Source organism: Mirounga leonina, unplaced genomic scaffold (assembly GCF_011800145.1).
Source record: "Mirounga leonina isolate KUSES-001 unplaced genomic scaffold, KU_Mleo_1.0 Mir_126, whole genome shotgun sequence".
Lineage (NCBI taxonomy): Eukaryota > Metazoa > Chordata > Mammalia > Carnivora > Phocidae > Mirounga > Mirounga leonina.
This window is the reverse complement of record NW_023270314.1, coordinates 15,851,276-15,875,250: the sequence shown is the minus strand read 5'-3', so window position 1 is coordinate 15,875,250 and position 23,975 is coordinate 15,851,276. Positions and strand designations below refer to the sequence as shown.

General features: G+C 37.8%; 1 protein-coding gene across 4 annotated transcripts in view; it reads left to right on the top strand.

The window, feature by feature from the left end:
- The window catches only part of XPOT (exportin for tRNA), a 45,476-nt gene that overhangs the window by 7,566 nt on the left and 13,935 nt on the right, over positions 1–23,975 (top strand). For all 4 annotated transcript variants that reach the window (XM_035002235.1, XM_035002234.1, XM_035002236.1 and 1 more), the window contains 17 exons: positions 1,649–1,731; positions 4,994–5,050; positions 5,744–5,813; positions 6,805–7,023; positions 9,402–9,586; positions 9,687–9,855; positions 11,025–11,261; positions 12,955–12,993; positions 13,127–13,189; positions 14,136–14,260; positions 15,186–15,330; positions 15,480–15,599; positions 15,963–16,057; positions 16,622–16,691; positions 19,282–19,520; positions 20,652–20,937; positions 22,351–22,540. In XM_035002235.1, the coding sequence (XP_034858126.1) occupies positions 1,649–1,731; positions 4,994–5,050; positions 5,744–5,813; positions 6,805–7,023; positions 9,402–9,586; positions 9,687–9,855; positions 11,025–11,261; positions 12,955–12,993; positions 13,127–13,189; positions 14,136–14,260; positions 15,186–15,330; positions 15,480–15,599; positions 15,963–16,057; positions 16,622–16,691; positions 19,282–19,520; positions 20,652–20,937; positions 22,351–22,540 (2,392 nt within the window). The remainder of the gene's footprint in view (positions 1–1,648; positions 1,732–4,993; positions 5,051–5,743; positions 5,814–6,804; positions 7,024–9,401; positions 9,587–9,686; positions 9,856–11,024; positions 11,262–12,954; positions 12,994–13,126; positions 13,190–14,135; positions 14,261–15,185; positions 15,331–15,479; positions 15,600–15,962; positions 16,058–16,621; positions 16,692–19,281; positions 19,521–20,651; positions 20,938–22,350; positions 22,541–23,975) is intronic.

Below are 23,975 nucleotides of genomic sequence, written 5' to 3'. Positions count from 1 at the left end.
GATCTCAGGGTTGTGAGATGGAGCCCTCCATTGGGCTCTGTGCTGGGAGTGGAGCCTGCTTGGGATTCCTTCTTCTGCCCTCTGCCCTTTCCCATCCCCCCTTAAAAAAATTAGGTTCCTCTAATGCTTAATGTTCTTTCTACTTCATTTCAAAGTTTGATCAGTACATCAATTGCTTTAAAATTATCTAGCACTGTTTTTGTGTAATTTTCTTGACTGAGATACTTCTTACAGGTTATTAGGATTACTATTTGTCCATTGTCATACGTGACATCTGCATCTGTCATTGAAGCCAGTTGCAACATGCTAATGGAAAAGAGTGGCAGAAGTCATTCCCATTTTCCCAACAATCTGGTAAAGAGCACATGGACTTGGTGCTGCATCCATTCTAGAGTATACTTACTCTTTTTTTTTTTTTTTAAGATTTTATTTATTTATTTGATAGCACAGCAGGGGGAGTGGCAGGCAGAGGGAGAGGGAGAAGCAGGCCCCCCGTGGAGCAGGGAGCCTAATTCAGGGCTCGATCCCAGGACCCCGGGATCATGACCTGAGCTGAAGGCAGATGCTTAACCAACTGAGCCACCCAGGCGCCCCTAGAGTATACTTACTTTTATAACAATGCCCTGAATTCATGAAATGAGAAACATTTCCTAAAGGTTTTCAATTATTCATACTTTTCCAAAATTCATATTCATGCAGTTGGACTCTAATTTTGGTTTGGGTTTGTTTTTTTTTAAAGATTTTATTTTTAGTTTTATTATTTTTATTTTTAATTAATTATTATTTTTTTAAAAAAATTTTATCTATTTATTTGACAGACACAGCAAGAGAGGGAAGACAAGCAGGGGGAGCGGGAGAGGGAGAAGCAGGCTTCCTGCAGAGCAGGGAGCCTGACGGGGCTTGATCCCAGGACCCCAGGACCATGACCCGAGCTGAAGGCAGACACCTAACAACTGAGCCACCCAGGGGCCCCGATTAATTAATTTTTTAACTAAGTAGGCTCCACGTCCAGTAGAGAGCCCAACATGGGACTTGAACTCACAACCCTGAGATCAAGACTTAAGCTGAAATCAAGAGTTGGACGCTTAACTGACTGAGCCATCCAGGCACCCCTGTTTTTTGTTTTTTAAGATTTTTAAAATTTTTAAGTAATCCTGTACACCCTCTTGATCTCGAACCTGAGATCAAGAGTCGCACCCTCCACCAACTGAGCTAGCTAGGTGCCCCATGGACTCTAATTTTATAATCACCTCTTTAATAGTATTTTGTTATTAAATAGGAAAAATGCCCTTTATATACTATTTTATAATTGCATATGCCTCCGTAGCATAGTACTTGAAAAGTACTTGTGTATTTTTTCTCATAATACTCATAATTACCCATTGAGGTCTGCAGGACATTTTTGTGTTGTCTCCTTTGCTGTAAGGAAACAGATTTGAGTATCTAACTGATGGAATTTGTTTTTTACTTAACCTTTTTTCTAGAAACGATAAGTTGCACTTACTCAGAAGCCAGAATTCAGTGTTTTAGCTATTTTTCTTCAGGTTGACTGATTTGTTATTGGTTTGCTACTCCTAGAATATTTTAATATCAGTTGGGCACTGAGATTGACTATTCTAAATGCATTTACGGCTTTGCAATCTTACAGGCCCTGGCATATTTTGAGCAGTTAAAGATTTCCCCAGATGCCTGGCAAGTGTGTGCAGAAGCTCTAGCCCAGAGGACGTACAGGTAATTATAAAACAAAATTTGCATGACTTAGAGGAATTTAAATTTCTGTGGCACCTGTGTTTGGAAAATGTTTTCATAAAAACATTTATGACTTGTGTTTTGGAAAAACATTCAGTGTAGAAATGAGAAAAAGAGTAAACTAGTAATTTGGCCATTCCAGGATTAACTTTTCAGTAAAACTAGACTTTACCTTAGGCTGTGTACCTGACAGCAGATCCCAGCGGGAATACAGTAGAATAAAAACTTCTGATGGAAAGTGATAGTTGGTTTGCTAAAAAGTTGGCAAAGTCAGTAATCATGAATTGTATATATTTTGTGTTTTTATTTTAATTTAAAGTATATAAACATTCAGTTGCCAGTTTTTTTTATATTGGACCAAGGTCTTTCCTTTATGTATATTCCACTAGCATTCACTTCATCATTCTTAAATTGATCACACCGATGATCCATCCTCTACAATTTCCACTTTGGGTCTCTGTGGATTGAGGAACAATTAGTGCAAATTCCTAGACTTTTATAGTTATTTTCTTCCACCTCTCCAAGTCTTCTGGTTATCTAGCCCACATCAAATATGCACAAGGTTTTTCCCTTTTTAAAAAATTTATTTTATTTATTTTTTAAAAATTTTATTTATTTATTTGACACAGAGAGAGATAGCGAGAGCAGGAACACAAGCAAGGGGAGTGGGAGAGGGAGAAGCAGCCTTCCCCGCTGAGCAGGGAGTCCGATGTGGGACTCGATCCCAGGACCCTGGGACCATGACCTGAGCCGAAGGCAGACGCTTAATGACTGAGCCACCCAGGCGCCCCTAAAAATTTTTTTTATTTTAATTCCACTTAGTTAACATCCAGTGTTACATTAGTTCCAGGTGTATAATACAGTGATTCAACCATCATCCTGTGCTCATCACAACAAGTGCACTCCTAATCCCCATCATGTACTTAACCCATCCTCCCACCCACTTCCCCTCTGGTAACCATCAGTTTGTACTCTGTGGTTAAGAGTCTGTTTCTTGATTTGTCTCCCACTCTCATTTTTTTCCCTTTGCTCATTTGTTTTGTTTCTTAAATTCCACATACGAGTGAAATCATAGGGCTTTTTCTGACTGACTTACTTCACTTAGCATTATACACTCTAGCTCCATCCATGTCATTGCAGATGTCAGGATTTCACTTTTTATGGCTGAATAATATTCCATTGTATATATATACCACATCTTTAGCCATTTATCAGTTGATGGACACTTGGGCTGCTTCTGTATCTTGGCTATTATAAATAATGCTGCTATAAACATAGGGGTGCATGTATCCCTTTGAATTAGTGTTCTGAGGTTTTTCTTTTTTGTAATATGACTTTCTATGAAGTCTTTCTAAAGCATTCAACTTAATTTTTACAAAAATAGGCACTCTCACATTCATTTCATTAGTTTATTATTTTTAAAGGTTTTATTTATTTGACAGAGAGAGCACAGGTAGGGGGAGCAGTAGGGAGAAGGAGAAGCAGGCACCCCGCTGAGCAGGGAGTCTGATGTGGGGCTCAATCCCAGGACCCTGGTATCGTGACCCGAGCCGAAGGCAGCTGTTTAATGGACTGAGCCACTCAGGCGCCCCTCATTTCATTAGTTTATATAGTAGTTAATGAAGTTATTTAAAAAAGACCTACAACTGACATAGTAAGGCTTAGGGGAAACACAGCTGACTAATAAACAACTCGCTGGTGGGAATAGACGCTCATGGGTATTAGTGATGGCTTCTAGCTGGCATCCTCAGCGTGCTATGGCTATCATGCTTGCCACCTTTTACAGTCAGAATCAAGTGCTCCACCTTAGTGAGAGTTAATTTTGAGAACATATATGCCTGGGAGTATATAAGATCTGGCTTTTTTTTAGGTCTGGCTTTTATTTATTTATTTATTTATTTATTTGACAGATAGCGAGAGCAGGAACACAAGCAGGGGGAGTGGGAGAGGGAGAAGCAGGCTTCCCGCTGAGCAGGGAGCCTGATGTGGGACTCGATCCCAGGACCCTGGGACCATGACCTGAGCCGAAGGCAGATGCTTAACGACTGAGCCACCCAGGCGCCCTAGATCTGGCTTTTAATTAAAGGATTCCTACAGTTTATTTTTGAGTGGAAAATATAAGTCTTGTATAGTTCATTAAGGCTTCAATGTCATCTATGTTAAGAATAGGAACCCTAGGGGCACCTGGGTAGCTCAGTCGTTAAGCGCCTGCCTTTGGCTCAGGTCAGGATCCTGGGGTCCTGGGATCGAGCCCCGCATCGGGCTCCCTGCTCGGCGGGAAGCCTGCTTCTCCCTCTCCCACTCCCCCTGCTTGTGTTCCCTCTCTCACTGTGTCTCTCTCTCTGTCAAATATATAAAATCTTAAAAAAAAAAAAAAGAAAAAAAAGAATAGGAACCCTAAGTTCTTGGAAGAGGTGCTAATTAAACCTAACTTAAAACTTTTAAAGATTAAATTTCATCTTCTTGTGTGTGAAATTATTTTATTTAGTTAATTCATGTATTCTAAGTTTAGATATTGTCTCATCTTATATTGACCAGTTAGCTTTATATATCAAAAATTTCTTCCATGACTAAGCCTTGCCCAAGCCAACTGTCTTGGATGAACTGATTGTTGTTTACTAAAGAGATTTTGTCAGAGATGTCAGAGATTGTAGCTGGCTCACTGCAACTCTGCATCACCCCTATAGAGACCTTGAGAGTAGATAATTGTTAGATCTGATTTTTGCTCCCTTCTTATAAGGGCAGTATATTTGTAACTTGGTTTTCTATATAAATTTTGAGGCTGAACTACCAGTCTGAGTGACCCTGCTCATTTGGATTTGGCTGCAATGGAACTGTGTAGGATTGGATTTTAGGTATGATTTCATTTACCATCACTGATTTGACTCAGTCTCTGGCTGTGTGACCATTTGTCATTTTACACCTAGCCTTTCTGTTGTAAAGTGTAGGAGTGGTTTCAGTAATCCTAACATCTAGAATTTAGGGAAATTCCTTCTGTTTGCAAAGCAGTATACTTAAGGTGCATCTCAATTTTTTTTCATTTTTTTGCTTGTCAGATTTAATGGACCTATTGAGTGTGGAGTAATATTTAAGTTCTAAACAGTATAATAAATGAGATCGATAAGTAGAAAGTAAACCAGAGGTCTTGTTTGAGAAACTTCAACTGTGATTCACCTAGTACTTTACTTTTGATTTGTTTTCTCTAAATTATATTCTGCTTATCTGATTTTCTTTTCTTTTTCAGTGATGATCACATAAAGTTTTTCTGCTTTCAAGTACTAGAACATCAAGTTAAATACAAGTAAGGCTTTTCTCACTGTTTTGACTCTGAAATTTATGGGGAGAGGTCATTTTTAAATTAGTTTTTCTCTCTTTGGGAAAATCCTAATACAAGCTGTAAATTGAGAGTGTATGAGACACATCCAGTTTATAGATGTGTTTTTGATTTATCCCAAAGTGTTGTAAAAATACTGAGTTAATTGGTTACATAAAAAAATCCAGACATTTCACAGAAAAAATTCATTTCTACCTTCTCTGGAAAAATCTGAAGATCTAGCAACACCAGACCTGTTTCTACATGCCAACTCTGTTAGAGGTTAGTGGCAGCATGGCCACTTGGATTTAGAACCTCTGCCTTAAATAAGCAGAAACAGTGAATCACTGCTCAGAGGACCCTTCGTTTGCCTGTTGATTTATTCTGTAAGCCACAGACCTCAAAATGTAGACACATTTCCATTTGAGAAATTCCACAGCTGTCATTTTGTTTTAACATGAACTGGACCACAAATCAAACTAATATCAGTGACACTACCTGCCAGGCCCACCCCTACCTTTTCTTTAAAGCCATGATGAGAAGCATTATTGATTTATTTTAGGAAATTTTAAGTAATTGAGTGATACACAAATTTTCCCTTTCAAAAATATGAGGCTGTTACTTTTTAAACCACAGACACCAAATGTAGCCGTTATTATTTTTCTTCTCTATTTTGAACAGATACTCAGAACTAACTACTGTTCAACAACAACTAATTAGGGAGACGCTCATATCTTGGCTTCAAGCTCAGGTAAAATAGTAATTTCACTCAGTACCTTAAATTACTAGATAATTAAATTTTTAGTTTTGCAAGAGTTTAGAACTTTACCTCAAAAATGTTGATCACTTATCCTCCCTTTGATCCCGTAGCTTTTTTAGAAAGTGCTGATTTCAGAAATCTTGGGTATATGTAAACTTACCAATAATTTTTTTTTAAAGATTTTTTTTTTTTTTAATTTATTTGACATAGAGACAGAGAGAGAGGGAACACAAGCAGGGGGAGTAGGAGAGGGAGAAGCAGGCTTCCAGCTGAGCAGAGAGCCCGATGCGGGGCTCGATCCCAGGACGCTGGGATCATGACCTGAACTGAAGGCAGACGCTTAACCGTCTGAGCCACCAAGGCGCCCTACCAATAATTTAAAATTATATCAATAACTGAAACTTTCATGCTTTCCATGACACATTGTTGAAACCTTGGTTTTAAGGTGGGGTTTTTGGTGGTGGTGGTGGTGGTGTTTGTTTGTTTGTTTTTAACTACTTGACAAAAACAGATTTTTGTTCACTCCTAAAGGTGAACCCTCCTGGACAGCCTCTTCACAAAGAGCCCTTTACAAGAGAGCTATTAGAGTTCTTTATTCACATTTTGTTATTTTTTGTTAATTTTAATCTTAACATATAAAGTGGTTATGTAGATAGAATTTTTATTTTCCTTAAAGGGCAAACAAGAAAAACAGTTTAACTAGTAGAACCAATTTGACTAGTAGAACCAAAAACTAGTAGAACTGCACGTGAAACTTTTCTTTAAAAGTGTAAGAATAAGAAATAAACATAGCACATTTGTTTGTTTTCCATCTGGGTAATCAGTTAAATACTTTGGTAATTTTCCCGCATATTTGTTGCACAGCTAATCTAGACCATGTTGAGGCTTGGTGAGTTTTTGCTTATTGATGGTAAATAGGAAAACAATGTGTTTGAGACTTTCCAACTTACATTTAATTTCATGGACAATTTCTCTTTGTCAGATGCTGAATCCCCAACCAGAGAAGACCTTTATACGAAATAAAGCAGCCCAAGTCTTCGCCTTGCTTTTTGTTACAGAATATCTCACTAGGTGGCCCAAGTTTTTTTTTGACATTCTCTCAGTAGTGGACCTAAATCCAAGGGGAGTAGATCTGTACCTCCGAATCCTCATGGCCATTGATTCAGAGTTGGTGGATCGTGATGTGGTGCATACATCAGAGGCAAGTAACTTCCCATTAATTGTTAGTTTTTAATGTAGATTTTGTAGGAGATGATGGGCACATAATAAAAAGAGTAGGAAGTCTTTCTTTGGAGACAGATTTTCTGTTCTTTCTGGCTTTTTTTTAAGTTTATTTTTTTTAGTAATTTCTATACCCAGCATGAGGCTCTTACAACCCCAAGATCAAGAGTCGCATGATCTTCCAACTGAGCCAGCCAGGCACCCTCAAATTTTCTTAATAATTCTAAGTTCAGGGGCACCTGGGAGGCTCAGTCGATTAAGCATCTGCCTTCGGCTCAGGTCATGATCCCAGGGTCCTGGGATTGAGCCCTGCGTCTGGCTTTCTGCTCAGCGGGGAGCCTGCTGCTTCCTCTGCCTGCGGCTCTGCCTTGCTTGTGCATACTCTCTCTCTGTCAAGTAAAATCTTAAAAAAAGAAAGAATTCTAAATTCACCTAACTTACCCTTTTTTTTTTTTAAGCAGACTCCACACCCATTGTGAGGCTTGAACTCATGACCCTGAGATCAAGAGTCACATGTTCTACCAACTGAGCCAGCCACACGCCTCTAAATTCACCCAACATTTTGAATTTTGTTCTACAAAGGAGCTTGAACTGGGCTTCTTTTTCCCCAAGTGTATGTTGAAATTAGAGTGTTACTTTAGATTTTTTTAACTATGAAAGCACTTTCTCCAATAAAATACACAAAGTGGTTCTGTTTTATGAATTTCTGGAGAAATGTGGTCTGTATTTACTACTGCTACATAGTTCCTGAGTGAGCAGGAATCATTGCTTATGAATCTGCTAGTTTCTTCTGTATTCTCAGTCATAAAGCCCGTCACCTTAGTCTTTCTCTATTTATTATCCGATGTAACTTTCTCTGTATTCTTAACACAATAGAAGTTGCTTGATTTGAAAAAGAAAAAAAGAAAAGATAAAAAAAAAATTGCTTGATTCAAATGTATATAATAATTTTAAGGTCATTATATGTCAGACATACTTAAGACTTTAAAGGTTATTATCATGCATTTAAATTATTACCATTCCTGGGGTGCCTGCCTGGCTTGTTGGTTAAGCGTTGAACTCTTGATTTCAGCTCAGGTCATGATTTCAGGGTCATGAGATCGAGCCCTCTGTTGGGCTCTGCTCTAGGTGTAGAGCCTGCTTAAGAGTCTCTCTCAGGGTGCCTGGGTGGTTCAGTCAGTTAAGCATCTGCCTTTAGCTCAGGTCATGATCCCAGAGTCCTGGGATCAAGCCCTGTGTCAGGCTCCCTGCTCAGGGGGTAGTCTGTTTCTCCCTCCGCTTACATACACTCTCTTTCTCTCTCTCAAATAAATAAAATCTTTTTTTTTTTTTTTTAAAGATTTCATTTACTTATTCATGAGAGAGAGAGAGAGAGGCCGAGGGAGAAGCAGGCTCCCAAGGAGCAGGGACCCCAATGCAGGACTCGATCCCAGGACCCTGGGACCATGACCTGAGCCGAAGGCAGACGCTCAACCATCTGAGCCACCCAGGCGCCCAAATCTTTTTTTTTTTTTTTTAATTTTTTTATTTATTTGCGAGAGAGAGAATGAGAGACAGAGAGCATGAGAGGGGAGTGGGTCAGAGGAAGAAGCAGACTCCCTGCTGAGCAGGGAGCCTGATGTGGGACTTGATCCCGGGACTCCAGGATCATGACCTGAGCCGAAGGCAGTCGCTTAACCAACTGAGCCACCAAGGCGCCCTCTTTTTTTTTTTTTTTAAGATTTTCTTTCTCTCTTCCTCTCGCTCTCAAAAAAAATAAATAAATAAAAAATTTATTGCCGTTCTTGGGGCACCCAGCTGGCCCAGTCAGTGGAGCATGTGACTCTTGATCTCAGGGTTGTGAGTTTGAGCCCCATGTTGGGTATAGAGATTACTTAAAATCTTTTTTAAAAATCGAAAAAATAAAAAAATAAATTATTGCCATTCTTGCAGAATTTATAGAGATATTGATTCACTGTGTTGTACACCTGAAACTAATGTAACATCTTGTGTCAACTAAAAAAAATTTTCTTTTAATTAAAAACAATTTGCATTCTCTTAAGTAGTTTAAATATCATGTTTGCATAATATTGAGAAGTACCTTTTATCATATGCTTTAGATTTCTAAGTAATGCTTATTTATAGTTTGTGTTTAATAAGAAATTAAATCTGCTCTGAGGAACACAACGGAAAAAGGAAATTAAAAGAATCACAGGATATGATTTTAGAGTTGATAAGTAGGAAATAGTGGCAGGGAATGTGTTAACAAGTCTAGAAGTTTAATTGTGAGGAAATTACTGTGTGCAACTAGTCAGATGTCAAAAATTAGTTTGTGTGATAATCTACTTTGCACATAAGGTGTTTTGTTTTGTTTTTTAGGAGGCCCGTAGGAATACTCTAATAAAAGATACCATGAGGGAGCAGTGCATTCCAAACTTGGTGGAATCATGGTACCAAATTTTACAAAATTACCAGTATACTAATTCAGAAGTGACATGTCAGTGCCTTGAAGTAGTTGGGGCTTATGTCTCTTGGATAGACTTATCCCTTATAGCCAATGATAGGTAAGTATACCTATACTTTAAAGATAGAAACCTACAAAATACAGTATATAAAACTCATGAGTTTGAAAACATTGTAACAATTTTTTTCTCCTATTGCCAGGTTTATAAATATGCTGCTAGGTCATATGTCAATAGAAGTTCTGCGGGAAGAAGCATGTGACTGTTTATTTGAAATTGTAAATAAAGGAATGGATCCTGTTGATAAAATGAAACTAGTAGAGTCTTTGTGTCAAGTGTTACAGTCTGCTGGGTTTTTCAGCATTGACCAGGTCAGTAAATTTATGTATGAAGTAAAACAAAGTAGGACAGGTACTAATTTAAATATGCTTTTTCTTTCTCTTTTCTGTTTTGTTTTTTTTTTTTTTTTTTTTTTTAGTATGGTAAACTCTCCTTGACTATAAGGAAACACTGTATCCAGAAAGCCATGATGTTATCTGTAGCATTGGCCTGGACAGTAGATTATACCCGTTCTTAAATTGAAGGTCTAGGGTAGTACCTGCGGATGTGCATTTCTAACGAACTTCGAGTTGATGCTCATACTACTGGTCTGTACTTTCAGTGGCAAGGAACTGTACTATATACATGGCAGTGCATTTGGATCAAAACTAGATTTAGTTATAAATGTTACATTTTCACCATACTTTTGAATTGTTACTCATTTGAGCTGTTGGAGTTTAGCCCCAACAGAGTGAAGACTCTGAGTGTGGGAAGTAATTTAGAAACAGAATTTGAAGATTTTTATTTTACCTGTGACAGTGATAAAAAAATTACTAAGAAATATTTGTTTTGCTGTTCTGTGAGTAATACAGCTCTAGGATTGTCCTTGCTGACAGAAGAGTAGTAGCGTTTTCTTACGTTTTCTTACGTTGCTAATAATTGTCTCATTTAGTCTGTGGTAAAAGACCTAAAATGACGAAGGTAACATCTCTTTCTATAGGAGAACATCATAAGGGTAATTGATGAAAACAATCTGAAGTTTGAGTTCTGACTCTTAACACTGGTATGACCTTAGGCAGGTAGTTGTAACAGCAGTTCTATCTCTTGCAGCATAGTTAAGGCTCAAATTGTTATAAATTGTTACACATACTGTATTATGACATTAACTGTTGCAGCATATTTACTAACTTGAGCAGTTTAGAAGGAAGGTTTTGAAACCACAGATCTCTTTTTTTAAGCTTTTATAAACTTGGCAATATCTACAGGTCTATAACCATTAAAAAGAGTTGCTTGGAAGAGTACAAGTGGTTAATAATAGTAGAGTTTAAATTCCAGAATTTTTCAGTCAAGATGGTAGAATGGGTAAATGTTAGTTTATAATTGGCACTTGATTCATACTAAAGTTTAGAGTTTTTCTTCTTACTCTTATGTGGGTGGGTTTTTTTGTTTGTTGTTTTTTATGTGGGTGGTTTTAAATTGAGGTCTCTTGATTGCTTAATAGGAAGAAGATGTTGACTTTCTAGCCAGATTTTCTAAGCTGGTAAATGGAATGGGACAGTCATTGATAGTTAGTTGGACTAAATTAATTAAGAATGGGGATATCAAGAATGCTCAAGAGGCACTACAAGCTATTGAAACAAAAGTGGCGCTGATGCTGCAGCTACTAATTCATGAGGATGATGACATCTCTTCTAATATTATTGGATTCTGTTACGATTATCTTCATATTTTGAAACAGGTAAGTCCTTGTTTTAATCTTTTTGCCCAGTAGATAATAGACGAGCCATAGAGAATTGGAAAATACAGGAAAAATGAAAAGAAGAAAATACCCCTAATTCTATTAGCTAACAAAATTTCCCCCACCCCCAACTCAACTTCTTAGCCAGAAAATGGGAATAGCCAGGTTCTAAAATTCACTAGACTTTAACAAGCTTCGAATTAGCTACAGGTTTAGGTTATTTTTTCATTTTGAATCTGTTTTTGTTTTTATTTATTTTTTCTTTCCTTTCCTTTCCTTGTCTTTCCTTTTCCTTTTTTATTAAGTAGGCTCCACACCCAGCGTGGAGCCCAGCGCAGGCCAAGGCTCATGACCCAGAGATCAAGACCTGAGCTGAGATCAAGAGTTGGACACTTACCGACTGAGCCACCCAGGCGCCCCTGTGTTTGTTTTAAATATAGTAGAAATTTTGTTAAACATTGTTCATTATTTTAATTACATATACATCATTTCATATAAAGTTTTTTACAATTAAAAAATTTCTCTTAGTTGCTTCCAATAAGAACTTAAAATGTAGATGGTAGCAGTCTCCATATTATGACTGGTAGCCTTTTAAAAATTAGTAATTTCCCATTATGTCATTAGATGAGAAAACCATTCCTATTTTACTTACATTTGATTAGTTAAATCAAGTCAAGCTTAAAATATTAGCTTCTGTGTTATTGTTATAAATGTAACACATGTCTGCCTACATACCTTAAGAAATTTTAGGTAATGGGAAAGATATGAAGAAAGTTAAAATGACTCCTGGTAATCCCACTGTGTATCTCTTAACAGACCTCTAACTTTTTTTGCCTTGTTTGAAAACAAGAGAAGGGTGCCTGGATGGCTCAGTTGGTTAAGCATCTATCTTCAGCTCAGGTCATGATCCCAAGCTCTGCTTGGTGGGGAGTCTGCTTCTCCCTCTCCTTCTGCCTGCTGCTCATGCTCACTTGCTCTCTCTCTCTCTCTCAGAAAAAAAAAAATAAATGTTTAAAAACAAAACAAGGGAAGACCATACTTTACTGTCTTACAAACTTCTTTGGTGAATATATTATAAATATCCTTAAAATTGAAATTCATCTACATGTCAAGTTATTTAGTAGAAATGAAATTGCTAGGTCTTAGGTGCATTTGAAATATAGAAAGGTACTGCCAAACCTTCCTCCACAGAAGTCGTGTGCATGTTTTAAAAGATCTTCATTGGGTGCCTGGGTGGCTCAGTCGTTAGGCGTCTGCCTTCAGCTCGGGTCATGATCTCAGGGTCCTGGGATCGAGCCCCGCATCGGGCTCCCTGCTTGGCGGGAAGCCTGCTTCTCCCTCTCCCACTCCCCCTGCTTGTGTTCCCTCTCTCGCTGTGTCTCTGTCAAATAAATAAAATCTTTAAAAATAAAATAAAAGATCTTCATTGATTAGAAAATATTTTGAGGGGCGCCTAGGTGGCTCACATAGTTAAGAGTCTGCCTTGGGCTCACGTCATGATCCTGGGGTCTCGGGATTGAGCCCTCTGTCAGGCTCTCTGCTCAGCGGAGAGTCTGCTTCTCCCTTTCCTCCTCCCACCCCCTACCCCTCTCATGCTCCCTGTCAAATACATAAAATCTTAGAAAATAAAAATATTTTGATAAGCGAGTATAACTTTAGGAAAACTAATAAATTATTACTTACTTTTTAACAGCTTCCAGTGCTCTCAGATCAGCAAAAAGCTAATGTAGAGGTAATTGACTTCTTTTTGCCTATAAACCGATATCAGAATCTGTATCTGCAGTCTGTCTCTTGAAATACAGCTTAATTTCAAAGTATATCAAGTTAGAGGAAACTGACAAAAGATATTTTATTCTTCATTTTAGGCAATCATGTTGGCCGTTATGAAAAAACTGACTTACGATGAAGAATATAACTTTGAAAATGAGGTAAGAATTTTACATTAGGGAGAAATCAGTTTTAATTCATTATTTACTTACCTCAAGTTAACATTTTAAGTTTTGATTATTTTAGAGTCCTTTAAAACAAAGAAGTATTTTAACAATCACTCTTGTTTATCATTGACTTCAGCCTTAGGTGAAATTAATAGAAGCTTCATAAGCCTTCATAATACCTTCAAAAAATACCTTTTTGGTATTTTGTCACTTTTTAAAACACTTTGTAGCAGTGAACTTTGTAAAATATTGACAGTATCATTGGTGATCATATCTCTGTATTTAATAAGAGTGATGAGTTGAGGCCAGGTCAGTGGACCTCAGATCATAAGTGTCTGTGGAAGAGTGGGAATGGGTCACTTAACTCTCTGGACTTGTTCCATTTATAAGTCTTGTCCAGGGTTGCCAGTGAGTCAGTTTACCCTCAAGCACAAGGATCATCAGGTGCTTTCTATCAACTCAAGCATCGCTTATACTGTTTTGCAACGTGCTAAGTGTTCAGTTGCCCACCTGAGGCATTCAAAAACCTTGGACTGTAAAAAGATAATGGTGATGATAACCAATGCATTATGCACTTACAAAGAGCCAGGCTTGTTATATATATCTTCATTCATAAGGTATTACAAGAAACGAGGAGTATGAATAAGGTGGTGAAGTTTTCATAAAGCCCAACGTGAACCCATTCTGGCTCTAGATTCTTGTCCTTAACCTCCTCCCTATACTGTTTCTGGCTCTAGGCTTTTTGAGATGTAGGGCTGTGTTCATAAATGCTTATCTGTGGGCAGTAGAGGAAAGGCTACTAAACATATTAAGTTTTTCTGTGTAAATAAATGTCAATGAAAAAAGCACGTATTAACTTTAGAAATGCAGAAAACTAACCATTTACATGAATTTTAAGGTCTTTTAAATTTTAAAATAAGAATTTAAAAATATATCTTAGGGTGAAGATGAAGCCATGTTTGTAGAATATAGAAAACAACTGAAGTTATTGTTGGACAGGCTTGCTCAAGTTTCACCAGAGTTACTGCTGGCTTCTGTGCGCAGAGTTTTTAGTTCTACACTGCAGTAAGTTTGTTACTGTTTTTGTAACGAATCTGCCTCTTTCCTTTTCTCTGTGTTGATGTTCTACAATAAATGAATCACATAATTTACTAATCTTTGTTACTTATTAAGATCTTATATGTATCTCTGAAGCAGTGCACTTGTCTCCATTTATCTTTTTTTTAATTCCAGTATAGTTAACATACAGTGTTATGTTAGTTTCAGGTGTACATTATAGTGATTCAGCAATTCTATACAATGTTGATTACTCATCATGATAAGTGTGCTCTTAATCCCCCTCATCTATTTCACTCATCCCCCCCCCCCCCCCCGCTCACCTCCCCTATGGTAACCATCTGTTCTCTATTGTTAAGAGTCTGTTTTTTGGTTTGTCTCTCTCTTTTTCCTCTTGGTTCATTTGTTCTGTTTCTTAAATTCCACATGTGAGTGAAATCATAGGGTATTTGTTTCTCTGACTGGCTTATTTCCCTTAGCATAATACACTATAGCTCCATCCATATCATTGTTATCTCCATTTATCATGATCCTTGTGGGGAAACACTGCTCTTTGGAATGTAAACAATGAAATGGATCACATCAGTTATTTCTACTTTTGTGGTGTAAATTTTGTTGCCTGTTAAAATTAATAATTGCTATGACTTTTTTTTTTTAAGATTTTATTTATTTGACAGAGAGAGACACAGTGAGAGAGGGAACACAAGCAGGGGGAGTGGGAGAGGGAGAAGCAGGCTTCCCGCCGAGCAGGGAGCCCAATGCGGGGCTAAATCCCAGGACCCTGGGACCATGACCTGAGCCGAGGGCAGACGCTTAACAACTGAGCCACCCAGGAGCCCCAATAATTGCTATGACTTAATAATTAAAGAGACTTTTGTTGGTGTTATATAAAATGTTTATATTCAGATCTCACATACATATTCTCTTTTGGTAGGAATTGGCAGACTACACGTTTTATGGAAGTTGAAGTAGCAATAAGATTGCTGTATATGTTGGCAGAAGCTCTTCCAGTATCTCATGGTGCTCACTTCTCAGGTGATGTTTCAAAAGCTAGTGCTTTGCAGGATATGATGCGAACTGTAAGTATACTACAGATAATTTATTTTGAACATAATTTTCTGTTTTCACTATAAGCTAGTGGGAGTTCCTTAATTTAGCATCTGTTAATGCTGGGGCATTTTGATGTTACAATGAATAAGGACAGATTTCTTAACTTTTTCCTGCCCAGTTGGTAACATCAGGAGTTAGTTCCTACCAGCATACATCTGTGACATTGGAGTTCTTTGAAACTGTTGTTAGATACGAAAAATTTTTCACAGTTGAACCTCAACACATTCCATGTGTACTAGTAAGTATCCATTTATTCTCCGTTTCTGGTGGGGGGTGGATTTCCATGTATTTCAGCTAATGAGCAGATAGGATTCTGTCTTTATAACTTTTCCCAGAGCCAGAAGCTCTCAGAAACTCTTGAATATACTGAAACCAACCCCTCCTCTATTTTTTTAAAATGGACAGTTTCTGGCTTAATCAGTCATCTAAAACAAGTCCTCAGGGGCCTGTTGGTGTCCTTAAGGATTACTTATTTTATATACCTGGCTCCTGCCATTCAGGAGCTAAGAAGTAAAATTTGATGTGAACAAAAATACATTGTGACAATACCAATAAAAATTTTAAGTAAGTGCAGAAATAGTGAGTGACTCTGTTTCTTTAGATGGCTTTCTTAGATCATAGAGGTCTGCGGCATTCTAGTGCAAAAGTACGGAGCAGAACTGCTTACCTGTTTTCCAGATTTGTCAAATCTCTGAAGTAAGTACTAAATGTCAACTGTTCTGTTTACTTTTTGTTTTTAAGATTGTTAAATGAGACCTATAAACTATTTTCTAAAAGCCTGTGGTAGATTTGGGTTTTGTTCTAAGGCTTTTTATTAGGTTTTCTTTTTTGGTATCATGTTATGACTTCTTTTACTGTTCATTAGCCAGGTTCATCACTGCAAAATGATTTGTTTGCATACTTTTATATGTAATACCTGTCATCACTAATGACATTAATTATTTATTTAACTAACAGTTTTATTGCTGTGGATTACTCTATGGCTTCTTTGAAATTCTAAAGAATATATTTCTTGGAAATAAATTTTTTGACCTTTCTGTTTTGTATTGTTTTTACTAGTACCATTTTCTTGGCATGAAAACTACTTGTTCTTAGGTATATAAGGTTGTAATTTTTTAAAATCCTAGCTTGTCTTAATGATTACATCTGACTAGGTTAGAATTGAACCTTTTTTTAGTTCCATCCTTTTTAAAAGGGAATTTGGTATTTTGAGCACAATGGTTTACATAATTGTGATTTTCCTTTTTTGCCTTTATTCAGTAAACAAATGAATCCTTTTATTGAGGATATTCTGAATAGAATACAAGATTTACTAGAGCTTTCTCCACCTGTAAGTATTTATCTTTCCAAATTACAGATTTTCCCCAAGTATCATTGATGCCACACATGCCTTTAGCCTTTAATGCTAATGCCTTGTGGGCAGTTTTCTTTTTTTTGTTTGTTTTTTTTTTGTTTTAAAGATTTTATTTATTTATTTGAGAGAGAGAATGAGATAGAGAGAGAGCATGAGAGGGGGGAGGGTCAGAGGGAGAAGCAGACTCCCTGCTGAGCAGGGAGCCCGATGCGGGACTCGATCCCGGGACTCCAGGATCATGACCTGAGCTGAAGGCAGTCGCTTAACCAACTGAGCCACCCAGGCGCCCTGTGGGCAGTTTTCTTAATGGTGGATGGTGGTGGCAGGGATGAGGGGTTGTATACAAGGATTAGTTAGTTCTGTTTACCAAAATTCTGTTGCGATTAGCAAACAAAGCATAGTAATAGAATTAATAAAAATGGAGGGGCGCCTGGGTGGCACAGTCAGTTAAGTGTTTTTCTGCTTGGGTCATAATCTCAGGTTTGTGGAATCGAGCCCCCCATCGGGCTCTTCACTCAATGCAGAGTTTGCTTGAGTTTCTCTCTCCCTCTCCCTCTGTCCCCCCCCCAATAAATAAATAAATCTTAAAAAAAATAAAAAATGGAAAAGAGTTGACTGATAAATTTGGCAGAGTGAGATATGGTCTGCTCTCTGTTAAATGCCGAAGTAGTTTATGGAGAAGGAAAAATTGAATTTCTAAACTATTTCCTGTTCAGTATAAGATCATATTAGCCATTCTAAGTGACTGTTACCATTAGATTGACTTTTGGGGGGTAATTTAAGGCTTTGGGTAAAGGTTAAATGCTGGTTGATATTTTGGTATTCATTTCACAAGAAATACTTAAGTTGAGATACTTTGTAACTATGTTTTAACTTCTACATGTTTTTGTATACTGACATTGACTTATTTTTTTCATTTTGATAGAATTGCTACTAGAGCAGCCACTTGAGAAATGTTAACATAAAAATACTTTTATTCTTTTAAGTAAATATTAGTATTTAGAGTATAGTGGTTACATAATTTCACTGCATGAAAGATTACTAATGAATTATATGGTTAAATTATTTTTGCATATTATAAAAACCTATATATTAAAGTATTTCATCTGATTAATGCCAATTTTCCCTGGCAGTTCGCACTGACCTATAAGACTTAGGCATTCAGAAAGTCCTCATGCACCTGGGTGGCTCAGTCCATTAAGCATCTGACTCTTGATCTCAGCTCAGGTCTTGATCACAGCGTTGTGAGTTCAAGCCCCGTGTTGGGCTCCACGCTGGCATGGAGCCTACTTAAAAAGGAAAAGTACTATTTAGCCATATTATCCTATCAATATTAGAAGTTTTTCATGTTTTTTATACCATTCATATAAACAAGGGCTTGTACTATACCCATAATCTCTTTTTGGTATAAAAAAAGGTTTTGTTCAAATTGGCTTTTACCAGATGTTGTCTGCTTAATAGGGTTTTGAGTATCCATTTTTTAAGTTCCTTATATAGCTACTTTATCTTTGTGTTCTCAACTGCTACAGGAGAAATTAGTCTTAGTGGTACTTAAATGCTTTAGCTACTTTTATATAGGGACATGCTTCTTTTAATAGATGAGGATTTTTTTTTTTTTAAGATTTATGTATTTTAGAGAGAGAGTGTGAGTTGGAGGAGGAAGAGCATCTCAAGCAGACTCCCTGCCAAGCACAGATCCTGATGTGGGGCTCGATCCCACAACCCTGAGATTATGACCAGAGCCTAAATCAAGAGTCAGATCCTCAACTGACTGAGCCACCCAGGTGCCCCTAGATGAGGTTTTCATTATATAAAATCACCACATAATTTATGTTTTAAGTCTAGATTTTTTCTTTACGATTTTATTCATTTGAGACAGAAGAGAGCATGAGCAGGGGGAGTGGCAGGCAGAAGCAGGCTGCCCACTAAGCAAGCAACCTGATGTGGGACTTGATCCCAGGACTCTGGGATCATGACGTGAGCCGAACGCAGACGCTTAACCGACTGAGCCACCCAGGCGCCCCTCAAAGCACCTTTGTACATCTCATTTCTATTCTCGTAACAGTTGTACAAATAAGATTTTTACAAAAGAGAACAAGTTAGGGGCGCCTAGGTGGCTCAGTTGGTTGAGCGACTGCCTTCAGCTCAGGTCATGATCCTAGAGTCCCAGGATCGAGTCCCACATTGGGCTTCCTGCGAGGTGGGGAGTCTGCTTCTCCCTCTGACCCTCTCCCTTCTCATGCTCTCTATCTCTCATTCTCTCAAATAAATAAAATCTTTAAAAAACAAGAGTGAGAACAAGTTAGAAGGCTAACTAAAATTTTCTATGATAATTTGCAAAGTTTTATCAAGGGTAGAATTAGACCCATGACCTTTTGACCTCGAATCCAGTTTTCTTTCCATTATATGGTCCTAGGAGAAAATTTGTTTTTTATAAGTACTTGATCTACTTTTTAATAATGCGTTGATGTGATTATATCTCCTATTCCTATTGGACTTACTGTGCTTAAATGAGAGGAACTGAATGAACAATGATAAACACCAATAGGACTAAATTTCTTTCTAGGAGAATGGTTACCAGTCTTTGTTGAGCAGTGATGATCAGCTGTTTATTTATGAGACAGCCGGAGTGCTGATTGTTAATAGTGAATATCCAGCTGAACGGAAACAAGCCTTGATGAGAAATCTTTTGACCCCACTAATGGAGAAGTTTAAAATTCTGTTAGAAAAATTGATGCTGGCACAAGATGAAGAAAGACAGGCATCACTAGCAGACTGTCTGAACCATGCTGTTGGATTTGCCAGGTGAGTGTGATTATAATTACAATTGTAAATTGAGTGTCTGTGCACACACAGAACCATTTACTTGGATCTTTTAGAATTACGCACACACATCCATGTTTTGAAAACTGAATTGTCGAGAGAATTATCCAAACCTTTCTTCTCTAAATCCAGTGAATTAGAAGATTTGGCTGAAGAAGGGAATAGATCACATAATATTCTGCCTTTCTGGTTTGACAACTGTCTAAATCCTTAACTCTTCTGACTTCTTTAGTATAAATTGATCATGTATTTAGGGGATTAGCTGAAAAGTTTTTGTTTTTGTTTTTCAAAAGATTGTATTTATTTGTCAGAGAGAGAAAGAGAGCACAAGCAGGGGGAGCGGCAGGCAGAGGGAGAAGCAGGCTCCCCGCTGAGCAAGGAGCCTGACGGGCTCAATCCCAGGACCCTGGGATCATGACCTGAGCCGAAGGCAGATGCTTAACCGACGGAGCCACTCAGGCATCCCTAGCTGGAGAGTTTATATAAACAGTGACATATTGGGACATCTTGGCTCAGTCTTGGTACTGATAAAGTCTTGAGGCTTCTTTTTAGCTCTCTCATTGTGTCCTGAAGACTACCCAAGCTGTCTTTTCTTTCTCTCTGCCCATACATTTTATTGGCAAACAAAACAGTATGGAAGTTGTAGTAATTGCTAATAAGCTGCACAAAGAAATTGCTGTATAGAATACTTCAGTACAAAAACTAATGTTAGGTCGTATAAATAACTTGATTCTAAGGATTTTTTCTAAATTTAAATCAGTAGTTTGCAGATTGTCTAGTACAGCCCAGTCGTAGCAGTGGGTTTTTTTTTTCTTTTCTGCATACTTCATCAGTAGGATTTTAGTAAAACATTTAGGTGGGTTCTCATTAGAAGGCTTATATTAATTACCTCTCACTCATTTAATTTGAACCCTTTCTGGAATGGCACCTGGAAGCAATAGTATATAAATAACCATATTAGCGAAAGATGGAAGCAGTCATGTCATAGAAACTAAATAATTGGCTTCTTAGTTTTGTCGATTGTGTAATTGGTTGTGCATTATTTTTCATTACTCCATAAAACTTTTATTAAAGCCTAAAGTTAAAACTAGTTGCCTGATTTTGCTTGTGTAGCCGAACCAGCAAAGCTTTCAGCAACAAGCAGACTGTGAAACAGTGTGGCTGTTCCGAAGTTTATCTGGATTGTTTACAGACATTCTTGCCAGCCCTCAGTTGTCCCTTGCAAAAGGATATTCTCAGAAGTGGAGTTCGTACTTTCCTTCATCGCATGATTATTTGCCTAGAGGAAGAAGTTCTTCCATTCATCCCGTCTGCCTCAGAACACATGCTCAAAGATTGTGAAGGAAAAGACCTCCAGGAGTTCATTCCTCTTATCAACCAGATTACAGCCAAATTTAAGGTACCACAGACCTATGGGCTCAGAGAATCTCCTGACTGACAAATTAGATCTATTGATCTTTAGATACATTTTGGCATTTGCCCTTGGGTTTGTTTTTTTTTTAATCTAAGTCACTTGAGGGCATGGAGTATAGATATTGTTGTCCTCTCCAGTGTCCAGCACACTGCCTGACACATAGACCATGTTGAATGGTTGTTTTAATCAAAACAAACCTTATCTGCCCTGTGCAGAAGAAAACAGTCTGCTCTTTTAGAAAAGCAAATGAAAGTAGCATTGAGGACTAAAATATCTTGAGGTAAATAAAAACTTTGTAACTTGGGTGCCCAAACAGGAGTTTGAAATTCATTCATTGTATTTTTTTTTTTAAGATTTTATTTATTTATTTGAGAGAGAATGAGATAGAGAGAGAGCATGAGAGGGGGGAGGGTTTCAGAGGGAGAAGCAGACTCCCTGCTAAGCAGGGAGCCCGATGCGGGACTCGATCCCGGGACTCCAGGATCATGACCTGGGCCGAAGGCAGTCGCTTAACTAACTGAGCCACCCAGGTGCCCTAAAAATAAATTTATGTTTAATGCGTACTCTAAGTATTGATTTTCAGCCATTTTATTTTATTTATTTTTTTATTTTTTTAAAGATTTTATTTATTTGACAGCGAGAGACACAGTGAGAGAGGGAACACAAGCAGGGGAAGTGGGAGAGGGAGAAGCAGGCTCCCAGCCAAGCAGGGAGCCCGATGCGGGGCTCGATCCCAGGACCCTGGTATCATGACCTGAGCTGAAGGCAGACGCCTAACAACTGAGCCACCCAGGCGCCCCTCATTCATTGTATTAAAGTCAGTTTTATTGTACAAGGAAATGTAAACCAAGTATAAGCTGGCTGATAAAAATGGCTAACGCATAGTGCTTTCTGTTCAAAATCCATTTTAAAGCCTTTTTTTGTACGTTAATTCATTTGATCCTCCTAAAAGCCCTAGCAAGAACTGTTGTATTTTATAGACGAAGAAATTGAGACCGAGAAATTAAGCAATTTGAATCGAGGCACAAAAAGTCTTGAGAGCCCAATCATATAAATTCTACTTGTAATTTAGCAATAGAATTCATTTCTTGATAATTTAAATTTGAAAATATTCTATGGTGTTATTCAATTGTGAAATACATCTGAATCCCTATTATTTTAACGTGAATCTTGAACTGTAAGAAATGAGTTGAACTTAACAATTTTGAAGATTTCAATAATATATATGCGTAATAATAGATTTTTGTCCTAATACTGGTATTTGCCAACAGAATTATGTAAATATATATCGTAACTGGAAACACTGGATTAAAGACTTTATGTAAAATGTGGTTTTCTAAGCTTCATATTAATATTTATCTTTTACATTTCTAAATAATTTTTGTTTTTTATCTTCAGATACAGGTATCTCCATTTTTACAGCAAATGTTCATGCCTCTACTTCATGCAATTTTTGAGGTATTGCTCCGACCAGCAGAAGAAAATGACCAGTCTGCTGCTTTAGAGAAGCAAATGTTACGAAGGAGTTACTTTGCTTTCCTGCAAACTGTCACAGGCAGTGGAATGAGTGAAGTCATAGCAAATCAAGGTGGGACGCTGAGATTATCTGCTTCAGGCCTTGTAGCCGTTGTACGTCAGTATGAGCAAGAGCTAGTTGAAGTAAATACCAAACTTTTAAAGTGGTTGTATGTTTGCCTCTGAGGTGACAGTTCATTATCATCAAGGTGGGAATCAATTTCATGTAGAGGATCTACCTTAAAATTAATTTGTATTCAGTTCCCTTTTTCCTAGGGCAGTATTCTTTAATTGATCCCTCAGTAGTATAAATAGCATGGTGGCAGCTTGCCAGCATTGACCTGACAGATGAGTCTTACTGGCCAGTTTGCTATTTTGAAATTAAAAATAAATGGGACTGTATCGATCAACATAGAGAATTTTGCTATACAAGAAATCCAGAGGGCAAAATAACATGGGACTAGTTACTTTTCAGTGTTTTATGCTTAAAATTTAGGAGCCAAGTTAATAAAAATTGAGGGATCTGGGATGCCTGGGTAGCTCAGTCAGTTAGGCGTCTGCCTTTGGCTCAGGTCATGATCCCGGGGTCCTGGGATCAAGTCCTGTGTCGGCCTCTCTGCTCAGCAGGGAGTCTGCTTCTCCCTCTCACTCTCCCTCTGTGCTCTCCCTCTCTGTCAAATAAGTAAATAAAATCTAAAAAAGAAAAAAAAATTGAGGGATCTTACCAATTCCATAAATGCTTTTGTCTTGTTACACTACATGAAGTGAGAACTTCACATTCTACAAAGCCAGCATTACCTTGATTCCAAAACCAAAGACCCCACTAAAAAGGAGAATTATAGGTCAATGTCCCTGATGAACATGGATGCAAAAGTTCTCAATAAAATCCTAGCAAATCAAATTCAATAGTACATTAAAAGAGTTAGTCACCATATTCAAGTAGGATTTATTCCTGGGTTTCAGGGGTGGTTCAGTATTTGTAAGTCAATCAGTGTGATACACGATATTAATAAAAGAAAGGGTAAGAACTATATGATCCTGTCAATAGACGCAGAGAAAGCATTTGACAAAATATAGCATCTTTTCCTGATAAAAATCCTCAACAGTGGGCACCTGGGTGGCTCAGATGTTTGAGCTTCTGCTTTCTGCTGGGGTCATGATCTGCATATCCTGGGATCGAGCCCCATGTCGGGCTCCCAGCTCAGCGGGGAGTCTGCTTCTCCTTCTGCCTCTCCCCCTGCTTGTGTTCTCAATCTCAAATGAATAAATAAAATCTTAAAAAAAGAAAAAATCCTCAACAAAGTAGGGATAAAGGTAACATACCTCAACATCATAAAGGCCATATACGAAAGATCCACAGCTAATAGCATCCTCGATGGTGAAAAACAGAGCCTTTCCCCTACGGTCAGGAACAAGACAGGGATATCCACTCACCATTACTATTTAACATAGTAGTGGAAGTCTTAGCCTCAGCAATCAGACGACACAAAAATAAAAGGCATCCAGAA